We start from the raw sequence: 15,972 nt of genomic DNA, 5'->3' as shown, positions 1-15,972 counted from the left end.
AACCTGCATGCTGCTGCTCACTTCACACTATTGGTGATGATAGACGATCTCGCTTGCTTTGCACCTTAAATCTTTTATTTTCAGCTAAAATGCTTTTTTAACTTGTTTTTAAAGTGTGACTGTGCTGCTTTTAGTTTGAGCATTTAGAGTTGAGCTGGGGCACAGATGTGAATTTAGAAGATGGGCACTTCTGTTTCTGTCTAGAAGCATTGCCCTGTTGGTGCTTGGAAGTAGGCTGGGCTGTCTCAGTGAGTGTCCCTGTTTTTTTCCATGGAGCATAGCAAGACAGGAGCCTGGAAAATCTTTAGAAATGGGCTGGTGTCTGAGAATCCTCATTTTATTACTGGTCTGTGGTAAACAAAGTTGTGTCACGATGCATGAATGCACACTGGTGGAGCAGTATGGGAAGTAAAATGGACCACGTGAGCTTCACTGTCCAAGTGAAATGGGGGCAGGGGAAGCAATCCCCCCACCCCAACTGACAAGCATTAAAGTGAATTAATTATTCCTACGAGTCAGTTTTACTCCAGTGAGCTGGTACCTAAGAGGAGACAAATGAAAAAGTCCAGCGTGGGTTACTCATCCTGACTTAGAAGTACCAAGCCTACCCAACAAAGCCTGCTGTCTAGTTCTGCAGTGGGATCTTCAGCTTCTGCCCAGGCTCTCCTGCAGCCCTCAGGTCGGTGGGTCGGGGGAGGCTGTGCTGGGGCTCTTTCAGAGCAACGCTCAGCCGTAAGGCAGAGTACCAAACCGTTATCTTGTAGACTTTACTGAGGGCTTTTGTGGTTTACCTTATCTCTTTCAGTCATCTTTATTGAAGGTGCGCATCGCTGCACACCAAACTAACTGCCTTTGGAAAGGTGACCTGCAAAGGGAAGGCGGCTTGTGGTATTGCTTCACATGGCCTTTCAAACAATCAGAAGGATTTAAAAGGTATGGGAGCTTTCTTCAGGGCAGAAGGGCAGCTCGTTTGCCCTGGCAGACAATCGCGTGGTTTCATCATTGTACTACTACTCAGCCTAGGACAAACGGACTGAAACTGAAGTGATTCTCAGGGGAAAGGTATTTTAAACAGAAAATTTTAAGGCTGTTAGTCCAGTTCTGATGAGTATTTTGAAAGAAGCCTTTTTTTTCCTGAACGCCAGTCTTCCAGAAAAGCTCCAGCAAAAGTGATACAGCAGCAAACAATTCCTGGAATTTCTAACTACTAAAACTCCCCTCTTTCAGCCCTTTCTGAAGAAACTAACTGTGCCCCAACAACGGACTGGTTCCCCCTCCACTGGTCATCCCTGCTTCCTTTCAGATGCCGCCTGTTTTCTCCTCCCCCATGGCAGAGGTGATGGGCAGCGGGACAGGGCAGTGGGCAGGAACCCAGCTGAAGCAGCCATCCGCTTTTACAGAGTGACAGGATGGCTGAGGTTGGAAGGGACCTTTGGAGGTCATCTGGTCCAACCCCCTGCTCAGGCAGGGCCATCTACAGCTGCCTGCCCAGGACCGTGTCCAGACAGCTTTTGAATATCTCCAAGGATGGAGACTCCACAACCTCTGTGGGCAACACAGAAGCCCATTCAGTTCTGATCCCTCCTGTGGTGGAAAAAACACAGAACAGCGGAATTTGGGGATTTGCCGGTCATCGCTCCTACGGAGAGTGTTTTCTCTGCTCTTACCTATTGTCTTAATCAGGTAGGCAGATGGTGGCAGAGGTAGTGCTGACTTGACACTAGGTTTTTTTCCCCTAAATAGGAGGCTGCAGAATTTGCTGCTGCTTCTGCTGCCCAACAGTGTTTTATTCCCAAACTGGAATTCTCCCCTGCCCTCTGGCAGGATAGCAAAAGGATGATATCTGGGAAAGCTGGTTCTGCTGTAAATCACCGTTCAGTTCTTCCTTCCACAGCTACTCTCCTAGAATTGTTACCGGTCCTTCTCCCTTTTGCTAGGTTTGGCTTTCTGTTCCGCCTTAAAAGGTCTCTACTGTAGCAGCTTCCCTGCTTTTGGCCTTGCACAGCATGTTCAAAGTGACATAAGGACGGTGGAGCCCTGTTATTTGTCCCAGTGAAGAGCACTTCTTGCTCCACTCTTTAGGGTAGGGGACAAGGCATAAACTCCTGTTGCGTTTCCTTTCCTCACCACTGTCAGAAAGCCTTGTGTGGTACGGATGCGATTGCAGCCGGGCTCTCTCACTTGCACTAGTATGGGCTAGAATTTAAATTAGTCGTCTTTGCAACGGGGGATGGCATCATGTAGGGCCTGGTAATGCCAAGCACAAAGCATGTGCTCACACAAGCGAGCTGACGTGGGGCACTTTCTCTTCCTAGCCGACTCACAGGTGCAATTCTCCTTTCTTCCTGCACTGTGCACCCTTTTTAACCCCAGAAGTGGTGCGCTCAGCTGTCTGACTGGCAGCACTTCGATTTAATCATATTCTTCATTAGTGTGGATGGGTGAAGCTGAATTAAGAGTCTGGGTCTTGGGACTGCATCAAACTTAGCTGCGGGGAAAGCGGAATTGAATGGATCAGTGTTGCTGATGCAGAACACAGTGGGGACGGGGGAGCTGTCCGTTCCCGTCCTCCTCACACAGGACATTTCTCCTGACCACCACTGGCTTTGTGTCAGCGAGACACAAACACGCATGTTGACATCCCGCCGGGTGTGCTTATGCAAGAGTTTTATGGCACACCGCTCTCCACGGGCAGCAGGAACCAAACCCCACAGCGTGGGGCAATAGCGGCACCAAAACTGCTGCGTTAACAGAGCAGCCCCTCCCTCAAAGGCAGCGGGTGTGCGAGCAGGTAGGATGGGTTACGCTGTGCAGCCATAGAGTAGAGACATCCAGACCCCGATGTCTGTCCCGCTTACCTAAGGCAGGCTTCCCCAGCAGCTGAGGCGCTCCGCGTTTTGCTTGTTGGTGCTCTTGGGCATCAGCAGCTGTGACAAGCACTAATGAATCCAGAAGATCGGTTCTGCAAACGTAACTGGCTGCTGTCTTCTCTTTAAAACACTCAACCCAGCCCTGCTGCTAATCGGTAGCTGGCAGGAAAACCGAAGGGTAGCTACTACAGCATGCTCGGAAACCTCCCGCTTCAGTGCGAGCGGCACCGTCTCGCACGGCTGGGCACTGGGGTTGCGCTCCAGTTGCCTGTAGTGTAGAACAAAACCTTCAGCCTATTCCCTGGTGGTAGGAAACAAGAGGTTATGGGACACCTGACTTATTTATAATACCTAGACGATAAGAAACGTCTGTACCAAAGGAGGTCATTCTTCCAGATGTATCTGTTGTGCACGGGAGGGAAAGCCCGATCGGCTCGGCACAGTGTTTGTGTCAGTAGTGAACTCATTGAGGGCAGGAATGGATTAAAAGGAAACACGTTAATCACCAATCACTCTACCAGTGTTGTCAACTGTTTTTGTTTTTAATTGTTATTGTAATATATTTTGGTTGTTTTTCTAATTTAATTCTCTCACTATCGTCTGACTGTGAACTGCGAACAGTGTTAAACTTGATGTAAATAAGGCCCTTTGAAGGGCCTCTTTGCCTGTCGTTCCACAAAGTTTTGCCAATTTGCATTTTGTTTTAAATAAAGGTTGCAATATTTTATTGGCAAAAACCACTTGAGTATATGCTGCTTTCTTTCCTTGAGGAATATTTGAAGCTGCTCAGTACTAACCTGAAGCTTGTTATTTTGGGTAGAAAAGACAAGATTATTATAAACCTGTTAAAAAGAGAAATAATTTAATTCTGCCAGATTGCAAAGAAAAGCACTATTTTTATTTATGCCTTTAAAATCAAACTTAACGTTGCCATGGAGTGGTCAGAGGAGAGCAGTTCTTGCTGTTGGGGTTGCATAATCAAATGCTCACTTAATTCTGAAACATACACGTGTGACCTGGCAGAGTGCAGGGTCTTGCATCATCAGTTTGACAGTCGCCCTCATTAGTAACACCACCACCTCCTTAATCAGTAAGTAACAGGGTAGGAACTGCTTCACATGCCAACCTCATACCAGCCCCGCAATGGCTAAATGGCCGACAAAGTGACTCCCTTCCCTTCCGCTCCAAGCAGCATCAGTCTAACCTGGACAGCTGAAGATTCTTTTCCATTATTAAAAAAAAAAAAATAAATCAGAGGTTATCCTGGCTTACACAACCTTCTAAGCAACTAACCTTCAACTAACTAACAACTTTCTACGCTTTCTGCCCAGGTTATGACACACAACCCGAGTTGTGTCCTTCTGTGGGGCTGCAGCCTCCCTTCCCCAGCTCCATCTCCCTCTCATGTTTCCCAGGCTGAAACTTTAGGCTTTACACACGTGTGATTAAGAGATTAACCATAAACCAAGCCTCAGAAATCCCTGATAACAGCGCACGCTGGCACAGGCCCTAAGGTCCAATCTAGAGACAACAGGTAAGTTTAAACTAACTTTGCATCAGTTGAGCAGTAAGAAAGCAGCTGGCTCATCTTCCTGCCTTGGACTATGAAGCCTCGTGAGATAACGGAGCCAGCGTGCCCGGAGGGAAATGCGAACTCAAAGTCTGCAGGACTAGTGAGTGTGTCTGGTCAATCTTTTCCCAGAGATCGTGCTGCTCATCGCTGGCACCGCAGCGAGGTTCAAAGCATAAAATAGATCAAAGGTCCGCACGTGGGGTGTCCAGGGAGCTGAGCCCTGTCCTTGGCATGTGCCGTTTCACCTCGCTGCCCCAGCCCAGCTGTGTTGGAAGGGAGTTTTGACCTAGAGGTCACAAAGTGATTCCTGTAACACTGTTGAAATTTTTTGGTCCTGCTGTAACATACTTATCACCTGGCAAGTACCCAGACAGCAAACAGCCCCTTAGTGTAGTAATGCTGATACCAGCCAAAAAAACCCCACAGCATGCAACATACTGAAAAGAAAGAAAAAAAAAAAACAAAACCCAAGCTTCATCCCTGAAAACCCAAATTCAGTTGCAGCCTGCTCCTTCAGCCACCATCCTCCTCAACCGCCCTTTGCCCTTGAAAGGGGAATTAGTCTCCTCTTTTTCATTTTGCAGCGAAGCAAACAGGCTCTTCACCAAACTGCTTAGAAAAAAAAAATCTCAGCAGAAGTTCACCTCATCCCCGCAGCTGCTTCCATAAAACGAAAGACTCCAACGAGAGAGGGACACTCCAAAGCGAGAGGCTACGGATTTGACATCTCCAGAGGAGATTATTCAGTCATTTTCTCTATGCAAGGGCCTCTGTGCACAAACTGTGATCCTGGCATGTGGCATCCCTGAGCAGCAGACGCCTTGTGAATGCAGGAGAGCAACAGAGGAGAAAAAACAAACAAACAAACAAACAAACCTCAACTCCAGCAAAACAGTTCCGTGCAATCTTGCAAAGTGACAGAGAAAACTGGGGACAGGGATGAGGACGTGGCTTCTGCTGGACTGTCTCAACAGGACCAGTCTGTCCAAGGCCTGCCTTTTCATTACATGGTAACAAACCAAGGACTTGGACATCCCCCGCTCACGTCAAACAAAGCACCGTCAGCACAACTAAATCACAACTTCAGGCTACTACCTGCTAAAAGAAGGGACTTGAAACACACCGGACAGACTTCAAACGCAGCCAAGCGCAGGCTGTCCTCGTGTCCCAGGAGTAAGGCTGGGCAGGGTGCGCCTCCTTCCCTGCAAACAGCCCTCGGAGTAACAAGGGGTTAAGTCTCTGTCCCTGTGCAAGTGCATGGCTGGGTAATCTGCTCCCCTGACCTTGTGCAAGGAGAGCAGCTCCTAGTGTGCAGAACCCACCTTCACCACTGGTGTAGTCCCACCTGGTGTTCAAGGAAGGAAGTAATTGATGCGCTGGGATACAGATTTGCAGCCCTGTGCAGAGAAAAGCTTCTCCTCTTTGGGGACAAACACCATCATGCTGGCCACCTCGTCGAGGGCTGCCTCGGCGTACGGAAGTCCACGGGCCAGGAAAGCGTCCCGCGCGCAGAGCTTCACGTGGTGGTACTCCAGGGGCAGGAATGGCACGAAGAAATCAATGAGGTTCTCTTGGAGGAGGTGGCTGCGGGCATAACCGTTCTCTGTAGCAAAACGCAAGACAAAACAAACTTCAGAAGCTTCATCTGAGAGCTGTCATCCCGCTGCGAGGCAAGGTTTTCTCTCTGAGGGGGCTGTCTTGGCTCATCCAGCCATACGTGGTGGGAGAGACACCCACTTGTAAAGAGCTGGCCAGCGCTTAGTCTGAACACAGAATGTCGCTACGGCTTGCCCATCTCGGGCCAAGAGAAGCCTGAATCCCCAGAGAAGCCTTGATACTTCCCTACGGTGCTAGGCTGCTTCTTGCAACCTGGCTGTTTTCCGGGCTGAAGAGGGCAAGAAGGACTCGCAGCTCCCTCCTCATGCGCCTCGCTGCTGCAGCAGTGCTGGGCTCGTGGGGCTGTGCTAATGTGGATGAAGGAAGGGGCTCACGTTGCAAATAACCCCAGGGGGAGGGTTGGAATAAAGGCTTGTTCCACAGCACACGCACTCGTGCAGCACAGGGTAGATGGGACTGCGTAAGCGAGGCCCTGACCCGGCGCAGAGGGGCAGGTTTACGGGCAGCTTGCCCACGGCATCCCGCAAGCGAGCCCGGCTCTTACCTGCAGGCTCCTGCAGCTCCAGCCGCAGCCGCTGCTCCAGGAACTCCATGGAGATCTCCTCCCGTGCCCGGCCGGCCCGCCAGAAGTCCAGGGCTACCTCATTGATGGTGTTACCGCCAAGATTGCTGTGGACACAGAAGAGAAGTCATTCAACTGAGCCCCCAGAGATGAACTGCTGAGAGCTACCAGCAGCCTCCCCTACAGACAGGCCTCAGCAATTCTGTCAGCAATGAAGGATGTGTAGGATCTGTGTAGGATCAGCATCTGAAATACTAGCACATGGAGGAACCAGCTTTCTTCCCAAAGAGGCCCTTTCTATAGGCATCTATACAGCTATCTTCCATCTTGCCAGCTCAGACCCTGAGGCAGCTGCTTTCTCTCCCAGGGTGGGACCAGGAGCCAGCAGAATCCTCCATCTCCATCAGTCCCCTGTCCCGGCTGGGATGCCATTGACCTCACAGGTGACACCTGGTTCCACACCAGACTCTCAACAAGCCACCACTGAAAGTCCAAGTTAGAGGGCAGAGCACATGGCAGGAGTCCCACTAGAAGTAAAGGTCCAGGGCAGGGATTCAAGTGGCGGCCCAGGACTTGGCAAAGCATTCCCTGCCCGAGGGACAAAGCAGCGCAGTTCCCACGTGAGGACTCCTCTGGATACCCACTGTGGGGGCAGCTCCATGGTGTGGGACATGAGATCCTGACAGTCATTGAGGCTCCCAGGGCAGCCCCTCACCTTGGAAAGCAGTTCAAGGCCAGACAGCCCCCGAGTGCTGGTGAGGGGTTTCCAACAGCCTCAGACAACAGCCCCCAGCCCTAAGTGCCCCGCCACCAGTGAGCTGGCAATACTGGGAACCCAGCTGGCTGCAGAGCTTGTGTAGGTGGGAGGCAGAGAGGCACTGGGAGACACAGATCTTGCAGCCATCTTTCCTCTTGTATCAGAGGCTCTGGACCCATTCCCCAAATGGAGGGGAGGCAAAATTAAAAAGCCACCACTGTTTCCTGCCATCCCCCGTCCCCGGTGCCTTGTTAGTGAGGGAAACAGCTTGTACCGATCCTGCTCCCACCCGGACCACGGGAGAAACAGCTCCTTTTGACTGAGGACAGGCAGCCGGTCCCACCCCATCCCCCAAACGTGGCCAAAGCTGCAGGACCAGGCCAGTGTCCAAAGGAGCCCTGGGGCAGAGCCAGCCCTCCTACAACAGGTCTGTGTCACGCTGCCAGCGGGTATGATGAAACCCCCCCAGGATTACACACTGCTGCAGTTCAAGGCACCCTGCTCCCGTCTGCTCGGTGACACGAAGGGGCCGACGTTCCCCCCACGCACACCTGCATGGCTTGCCAGGTAGGACACAAGGTCAGCTCAGCGCAGCCGGCAGCACGTCCGCCCTGCCCCGAGCAACAAGGGAGAATCTGCCCCCTCCACCACGGCTCCCGCCGGAGGCCCACGCAGGTAGGCCTGAAACGTGGTCAGCTCCACAAGCACTGGGCACACGTACAGGTCCCCCGTGGGCAGAGAAACTTCCCTGGGGAACCGCCAAGCTTGGAGGTTAGAACACTCGCCTGGACGGTGGGAGATGGAGAACGAATGCTCTGCCCACCTCCAGCCTGTGGGAACACCTTCTTGCCAGAGCCAAGCTGAAGGTTGTAACTCCTAAATTGAAGGGGGCCCAAGATGCTTGTCTCTCCTTGGCATTTCTCACTGGCTACTTCAGGCACGTGCCTACCTCACATCTTGGTTTTGAGATGTCCCACTTCTCCCTCCAGATGCCTCCCACCCAGGCTTGGGTCAGGGACAGCACTGGGGTGCGCACATGCCAAAGCCCTTTCTCCCTTTGGATGGGAAAGGAGCCGACTAAACCACAGGATGAGCTGATGCCAGGATCAGCCCTCACAGCACAGCACACTGACGGCACCTCAGCCTGCAGCCACGGCCAGGCAGCGGGCGCTCCCCACCTCCCGCTCCCAACTAACAGTGCCACAGCGCACAAGAACTTCCCACCAAGACCTGCAGCCCCAGCTTTCCTCCCTGGAGTATGAGATCTCCCTGCTCAGCTGTCCAGGGTGCAGGGTGACACCTCGCTAGCTCTGACTCTCACTGGTTCCTTGTCTCGAAGCCTACACACTGGCTCAGGTGTCCCAGCTAAGCTGGACCTCAGCTCCTCCTGCAAATGCCCCGCACCCAGGGAGGATGACCAGCATCGATAAGCAAAACTGACCATGGAGGCAACCACCTCTTGGAGGAGCTAGACATCTCTTCCCCCTCCCCTGCAGCCCGAGCCCCTCGTATCGCACACCTCAGGGGATAAATTCCATCACTTTGTTCCTCCCCATCCCTTTGGGGGCCCAGAAATCACCTGAGGAAGAGGAAGATGGATCTCCGGTAATCCACCTGGCCCTTGTTGTCATAGTGAGCCATGAAGGGCTTGATGGCGTCCAGGAGGCTGAAATGAAGTTTCTCTGCCTCATCGAAGATGAACAGGGACTGCTTGCAGAGCTGCACAGTCTCGCTTATCTGCTTCTTCAGCTGAGCCTGCAGAGCAGCAGGGAGGAGCGTGAGAAGCCCAGGAGCAGTCACTGCCACCAGGTCATCATCATGCAGGGGCTGAGCCTGGATGCCGTGGGTTAACCCTGGCTGGCAGCTGAGCACTACACAGCAGCTTGCTCGTTCCCTCCGACAGGGCAGAGAACAGGAAGAGCAAAAGCAAGAAAAGAAAACGAGTGAGTCAAGATAAAGACAGTTTAATAAGTGAAGGAAAGAGGAAGAAGAAAGAAAGAAATCAAAGTGATGCAAAGGCAACCACTCACACCTACCACAAATAGACTGATGCCCAGCCAGTCTCTGAGCAATGGCTTCCTACCCCAAAACCCCCTCCCCTCAGTTTTTATTGCTGAGCACGATGGTAAATGGCACGGAATACCCCTTTCGTCAGTTGGGGTCAGCTGTCTGGTGTGCCCCCTCCCAGCTTCTTGCGCATCCCCAACCTACTGACTGCAGGGGCAGAGTGGGAGAAGGAGAAAGCCTTGAGGCTGTGCAAGCACTGCTCAGCAGTAGCCAAAACACCGGTGTGTTATCAACCCTGTTTTACTCACAAATCCAAAACCACAGCACCGTATTGGCTGCAATGAAGAAAATTAACTCCATCCCAGCCAGACCCAGTACACCGGACCATCCCCACAGCAACACCGCGTTGTTGGCTCTCACCTTGTACGACTCCACGTACTTGTGATGGGGGAAGTGGAAGAGCGAGATGAACACCCTGACACACTCGCTCTTCAACCCATCCCGGTACAGGTGACTGGCCACCATCCGAGCCACAAAGTTCTTGCCTGTGCCGGACCAGCCGTGGAAGGAGAGGACCAGAGCCTTCTCTGGCTGCGGGCTCTGCAGGAACCCTTGCACCGCCCGGACGACGACTTCTTTGGCCAAGTGCTGCCCGTGGAGCTGCCCATTGAGGTCTGCTTCTAGCCCTGCAGGAAAGAGAGAGCAAGAGCTCAGCTTTAACTTGCAAGCGCAGCTGCTGCTGCAGGTGGGAATAAGAGGAGAAAATGTGGCAGGGCACTAAGCCCACACGGCCCTGCTGGTGGGGCTGCCTGTCTGAGAGGAGTCTGAAGTGGCATTAAAGCCACAGGGTCAATGAGACAGGCTGCCTGTACTCTGCCTGCATCAGCCACTGACCGCAAAAAGACGCAGATCTTCTGCTGACTCCTTTTTTTCCTTTGGGAAGCGGAGGAGGTATTTGACAACTGCAGAGAACACTGAAATCCAAAGGCCCTCATGAGCTCCCAGCAGAGAGTACATGGATACCAGAAGTCTCAGGGCCAGCAAAATGCAATGACACCTGCGCAGGGCTTACTCGCAGGTCTCGGTGTACTCTCCCGACCTGGGGCTGGTTACTGGGCCAGTTTGGATCCCACTGCATATGCCTGGGAGTTAATGGATGAAGGCAGGGCTCACGGCAAACCGGAGCAGATATGCCGTACAGTAAGGAACAAACTCTCTTGCAGTCTCAGAACTACAAATGAATAATGGGAAACAGGACTTAGCTCAGCCCCTTGCGCTCAGCACCCTACTCAGAAATGCCCTTTACTTACATCATTTGCTGAAATACACTTTTTTTTTTTTAAAGGAAAAAAACCACAACCAACCAACAAAAGAGACAAGAGGGAGAGGCAGCAGAGACAAGCACTGCTTGGGGTCTCCCACATACAGCACAGCACCTACCTGTGATATTGTTGACTATCCTGCAGTCTCCTGTCTCGCAGCACTTGCCGAAGCTGCAGTACCAGCCAGAGAGGATCTCCAGGTAATCCTGGCCCACCAGAGGCAAGCTCCAGCCTGGAAAAGGCAGTGGGCTGAGCAGAGACATGCCAGCAAGCATCTTTTCTGCATTTGTGTGTGGAGGCTCAGCTGAGCCGGGTTAACGGCAGCCCTCCTCCCAGGTGCAGGGACTCAGACACTGCCCTGCCAGGCAGCTCGGGCTGTGGGGAGGGGGGAATAAGCAGGTAACGGGCAGCAGCTGGCTCAAGTGGGCACGGAGAGCCCCCTCACCCACAGACATGTTTGTGGTAACCCGGGCTATGCTGAGTAAGGAGGGAGGTGCCCAGGGCAGTGACGCTCGGGAACGGAAGGACAGCATCCACAGGAGCTGGGGGCACAGACCCCTGTGCTGGGGGAAGCAGGGTGTTTGGACCCGCTGCTGTTTCTGGGGCATGGGAGAGGGAGAGAAAGGAGGAAGGTGCTTACCGGGCCTGGGACTGGATTCTTTTTCCTCCTCTGCCTGCTCTCCCTCTTCGCAGCCCTCCTGCCACACCTTGCACGCCAGGTACTGCCAATACTGCTTGGAGAGAGCACCCACAGCTCCCAAGTGCTTCTTCACGGCTTCGTACTTCGCCCTGCCCCACGGTCCCCCTTCCACCACCGGGCCCTGCTCCTCTTCCCAGGGCCCCCGCGTCGTCTTCATCCCTCGGCTCCCCAGGCTTCCCGAGCCCCCCAGCAGCAGCAGGCAGCAGGCCAGCCCCAGGTAGGCTGGGAACCTGCCCTGGCCCATGGCGGCGGGTCGGGGATCCCCGGGCAGGGTGGGAGCAGACCCTGCCTCGGCTCTGCTGGGTGTCCGCAGGCTCCCGGCCTCCCTTAAACCGCCCGAGCCCGTGATCTCACTTCCTGCCCGCCTGCCATTGGAGTCGCTGGGAAAAAGCTGTGGGGTGGTGTCACCGCCACGCCGGACACCGATGGCCTCGCGGCCGCCTGTCCCCCATCCCGCAAACGGGCTCCGCCGGGCTCGGCAGGGCTCCTGCCAGCCCCACGCTGCAAAACCCGGCCCTGTTCCCGGAAGGAGGCACCCGGCACCCCTCCGGTCTCTGTTCTGCACAAAACTTGGACCCCGTCCTCTCCCCAGGCCCTGCCAACCCTCGCCGGGAGGGGAGGCGAGCGGCTTCTCTTCCAGCTGGGCTGGAGAGATGCCCAAGGAAGCTCCCTGACCGCTACCAGCCTGCTCCCACAGAACCGTACCGCAGCAGCCTTCCCTCTGGCCTCCACGCCGCAGCACCAGCAACAAATGCCTGGGGAAGGCAAATAATCTGGTTTTTAAGTAGCCCAGTAGCCCAGCTGAAGTTTTACTGCCACAAAGGCAAGAGGCGTCAGCAGCTGTTGTTCATCAGGGTCATTTCCGAGGGGAGACAAAAATAACAGGCGTAAACAAGGGAGCAGGAGGCAGCGGATGAGTCAGACCGGCAGCACAGGGAGCTGCACTGTGCTGTGCAGGGAGTATTTGCTGCCTTGCTGTGCTATGAGCTCAGTTTAGCAATTAGATCAAAGCTCTAGGACAAACGATTTTGTTGCTGGCTCTGGGATGGGCTTGCTGTGTGACACTGGATGCGTGTCATTCCTCATCGACCCCAAGAAATGCTGCTGTTTACTTTTACATCAGCGCATCTTCATGCACCAGTATGTCCAAACACTAAGACAGGTAGGGTGGGCTCCACTCAAGCAGCCAGGAAAAAAAAAAAAAAATTTCAGATCAGCACAGAACCACCACAAAATTGCGCACGAGAACTGAGGTACAACTCATCAGCACCACTGAGCTCACCACCAACAACCAGTTTTCTCCAACAAGTTGTAAACCCCCTCCTGTACGGGGAAGCAGCAAGCGCAGTCGTTAGGGCTGCCCGCCCGTGCTTTGGCAGGAGATTCTAGGATCCCATGCAAAGCCTGGCTTTGATTTTGGAAACAGGTACGCACACAAACTCAGCTGTAGGGGGGGGAGATGAAAAGTGGAAAAGCCCCATATAATTTGCATTTTACCTTAAGCTGTACCCACTGCTGGTTACTATAAGAGACTAACACCTCTACAAGTTACTGAGCATCAGGACAAGTCCACCCACAACTTATCCTAACTGAGATGAGGCCAAGATCCTTTGGACATGGAAAGAATTTCAAGGTTATCCCACGTGCTCAGAAAAAAAAAAAAATAAGAAGGATACTAAATGCAATTCATCCAGCCTGGCAATTCACTCGTTCAGGTGGATGGGGAGTGGGATCCAGCACGGCCAAGGCATGGAGCAGAGCATATCACCATCTACAGGTGGCTATAAATATTACACATCAGCGTTAAAGATACTGGTATTAACATAATTGCCCCCTCCAGCTTCAAAAATAGTGAGGCTAAAACCTTAACACCAGTTGCAATAACTTAAACAGAACTAAAAGCAGGGCACGTTAAGAAAATCAATTAAAAATCGAACTCACTGTAGCCACAGCAAATTAAACTGCTATCAGCCGTTCTGAAAACTAGTATCTGAATTGAAGCATTTATATACATGCATAAAAAAATTCATAGCTGTAACATTCAAACTCTGCCCTCCCAGGGATAAGTGCGTTAGCTGAAGAGAGCTTATCAAAAGGGACAGACTTCAGAAAAAAAATAGATGCTTCCACGTTCCAAAGGAAAAAAGCAAATTCTGACTGACTGTCCACCACCACACCAGCTCCACGGTACTACGGCATAATTCCTGGGATGTCAGCTTCGCTCAAGTGCAGCACATTGTAAGAGCTGGAGAGGAAAATAAAAATAGTTGTTTAGTAACCTGCCAACTATACCCTGTTTGACCTGGCTCCGAGGTTAACACAGCACTGAAGGGGGGGGGGGGGGGAATAATCCACTCCCTGCCTAATTCAATTCCCTTTGCAGGGCCTCAGGGAGGAAATTATCCCCATGGACTAGATGGGAAGCTGCAGGAGACTGGAAGAGATCCTAGCGCACTACAGCGAGGAGAACTCGCTCATACCTGACTTGGGAAGGATGGGGCTCGGAAGCACAGCAGTCAGTGCCCTAGTACAGCTTGCTGGGATTATATCCTCCCCCTTTTTTTCCTTTGCTTCCTCTACTGAATCTCTCTCACTCACTATAGTATTTGCTAATCTTCAGCTGACAGTCTTGCAGGAAGAGGTAGCTGCAGGGATCTGCATGGCCCCAGAGATGATACTAGGATGCACAGCTTTTCACCTCACGCCTGGTTATTCCAAAGCAGTCCTGGCGAGCAACAACCACCTGATTAAAAAATCCATGATCTCGGGTCAAGTCAGGTCTTACAGTGCAGGGATGATCTAAAAAGAAAGAAAAACCAGCACCACGAAAACGGGCTTACGTCTGGCTCGCAAGCACCCGTAACACAACTCGGTACAAGCAAACACTCAGAGAGAACCTTGCAATCCAGGATTCTGTAGTACAGGCTGTCTCCGCCGGACAGGGCAGTGCCGTGCATCCATCCTTTTATGGGTTTTCCAGTTTCCATGCAGCAATTCCTTCTGCACGTCCATAGATGAACTCCGACAGAAGGCAGGAGGAGGAGAGTCTCTCTCCAGCAGCTCAGTATAACACAGCTATGGATTAGATCACCAAATAAAAGGAAGATCTGGAATAAAGGATATAAGGGGAGTCCTTCCCCCTCCTTCCTTTAGTTTTTGGCCCCACAAAGTCCTATCCCTAGTCTCTTAAATATATTGAGACACACCAGTCCCACACATGGGATATATGAACCAAGAACTTCTTTTCACTTCTAATTTTTAGAATCAATAAAAATTTGTAGGGAAAGCATTTGAAAGAAATTCAGGGAAAGTGCTAATTTTCAAAACTCTTTGGTTTATCCATTGTCTCAAAGTTGTTTCTGTTCGTTCTGTAAAATTCTGTTCATTACATAATCAGAAACACTTTCAAATCTTCCAGTTATATGAATTCTCACTGTGTTACTAAGGCCAACCACTCCAAAATTACATAGCAGTAATACAACAAAGTGCTTGTAAAAACAGCTCTCAAAACTAGCTATTTCAGCCTTTCAAAACTTAAAAGCATCTGTAGTTTCTGCAAGTTGTTGGAACTGCTTATACACAAGCAAGAATCCTGTCCTGCTCCCTGAGCAAACTAGCACCTCAAAATAGAGGCGGAGGATATGAAAAATTATTGTCACCACACAATGCTAGGAGACAAAAAAACCCCAGAACATCCTCCCCCCCAAAACCCCCAAAATAAAAACCCCAAAACCAGTTCTTACAAAATTCAGCAATGCTGAAGTCCACAGTTTCAACTGAGAAACTCTAGTTTAAAAAGAAATGCAGGTGCCTTTGGTCGTTTCACACCACCACGCTGATGCTACAGGCCAGGTCAAAGACCACCCCTGCATTTCCAGGAGCGGCACAGTGCCTTGGCGGTGTCGTGGTGTCCCGGCCCCCAGAGCCGTGCGGGGGCTGGCAGCAGCTCACGCAGTCCTCGGAAGTACACAGCAGCTCTCGGTGGCTTCCCTGGCTTCCAGATGCCTGACATTCAGAACCGTGAGCATCGCCTCCTACCTCTGAAAAATGCACTGCCGTGGGGTATTAAGAAAACAAGCTCCGACACAGACAGATTAAACCCCTGCACTCTGTGGGAACAGATTTTGACGGCTGTTTATTTGCCCCATCTCATAAAAGGGCTTCAATAAAAGCTTAGAAAAGCCAACCAAGAGCACCTGCCAACTCTATATACTTCTCTTGCCAACTCAATATACATCCCTTGCTCCATATAACAAAGCCAACCTATGGGGACAGAACCAAGAAATCAGCCTAGGCGGCTTGGCAGATGCAGGGCCACGGGATGCACTTTCAAAAACAAAAAATATTTGCTCTCTGACGACCGCTTAAAGCTAGGTGTGTTCTTCTTTTGTATCACTTTGGGACACTTCTTAAACACATCTTTCCTTACCAACAAGGCTCTTGAGAACAACCTACACATTTGACCCCATTCTTGGATCTGGAAGTCTACCTGACTGGAATAAATGCCATTGATAACTATTAGTGAAGGAATAACTGTGAAACATCAGTAGCAAAACACTTTAAA

At 51.6% G+C, this 15,972-nt stretch overlaps 2 protein-coding genes across 2 annotated transcripts in view; one reads left to right on the top strand and one right to left on the bottom strand.

Moving 5' to 3' along the window:
• The window catches only part of ABL2 (ABL proto-oncogene 2, non-receptor tyrosine kinase), a 48,575-nt gene extending 47,194 nt beyond the window's left edge, over positions 1–1,381 (top strand). Inside the window, exon 10 of the mRNA XM_050900871.1 lies at positions 339–1,381. Coding sequence (XP_050756828.1) covers positions 339–412 — 74 coding nt within the window. The 3' untranslated portion in view covers positions 413–1,381. The remainder of the gene's footprint in view (positions 1–338) is intronic.
• A 2,376-nt stretch (positions 1,382–3,757) lies between these two features.
• On the bottom strand, positions 3,758–11,652 carry TOR3A (torsin family 3 member A). The gene is made up of 6 exons (XM_050900914.1): positions 11,349–11,652; positions 10,827–10,940; positions 9,807–10,072; positions 8,959–9,134; positions 6,605–6,729; positions 3,758–6,046 (listed from the first exon to the last, which is right to left on the bottom strand). Exons 1-6 carry the CDS (start codon positions 11,650–11,652, stop codon positions 5,796–5,798), a joined length of 1,236 nt encoding a protein of 411 aa, XP_050756871.1. The 3' UTR covers positions 3,758–5,795.
• Positions 11,653–15,972: the final 4,320 nt, after the last annotated feature.

This window comes from Gymnogyps californianus, chromosome 8, assembly GCF_018139145.2.
Source record: "Gymnogyps californianus isolate 813 chromosome 8, ASM1813914v2, whole genome shotgun sequence".
In the NCBI taxonomy this organism is placed as follows: Eukaryota; Metazoa; Chordata; class Aves; order Accipitriformes; family Cathartidae; genus Gymnogyps; species Gymnogyps californianus.
The sequence above is the reverse complement of the archived record's forward strand: the minus strand, read 5'-3'. Positions and strand labels throughout refer to the sequence as shown.

Bases quoted from the DNA above. Each gene is read 5' to 3' on its own strand.
- TOR3A (XM_050900914.1), bottom strand. From the start codon at position 11,652: ATGGGCCAGGGCAGGTTCCCAGCCTACCTGGGGCTGGCCTGCTGCCTG. The intron at 10,941-11,348 runs GTAAGCACCTTC...TGCCTTTTCCAG, and splicing joins AGAATCCAGTCCCAGGCCCG to GCTGGAGCTTGCCTCTGGTG. The intron at 9,135-9,806 runs GTGAGAGCCAAC...GCTGCTCTGCAG, and splicing joins AGTACGTGGAGTCGTACAAG to GCTCAGCTGAAGAAGCAGAT.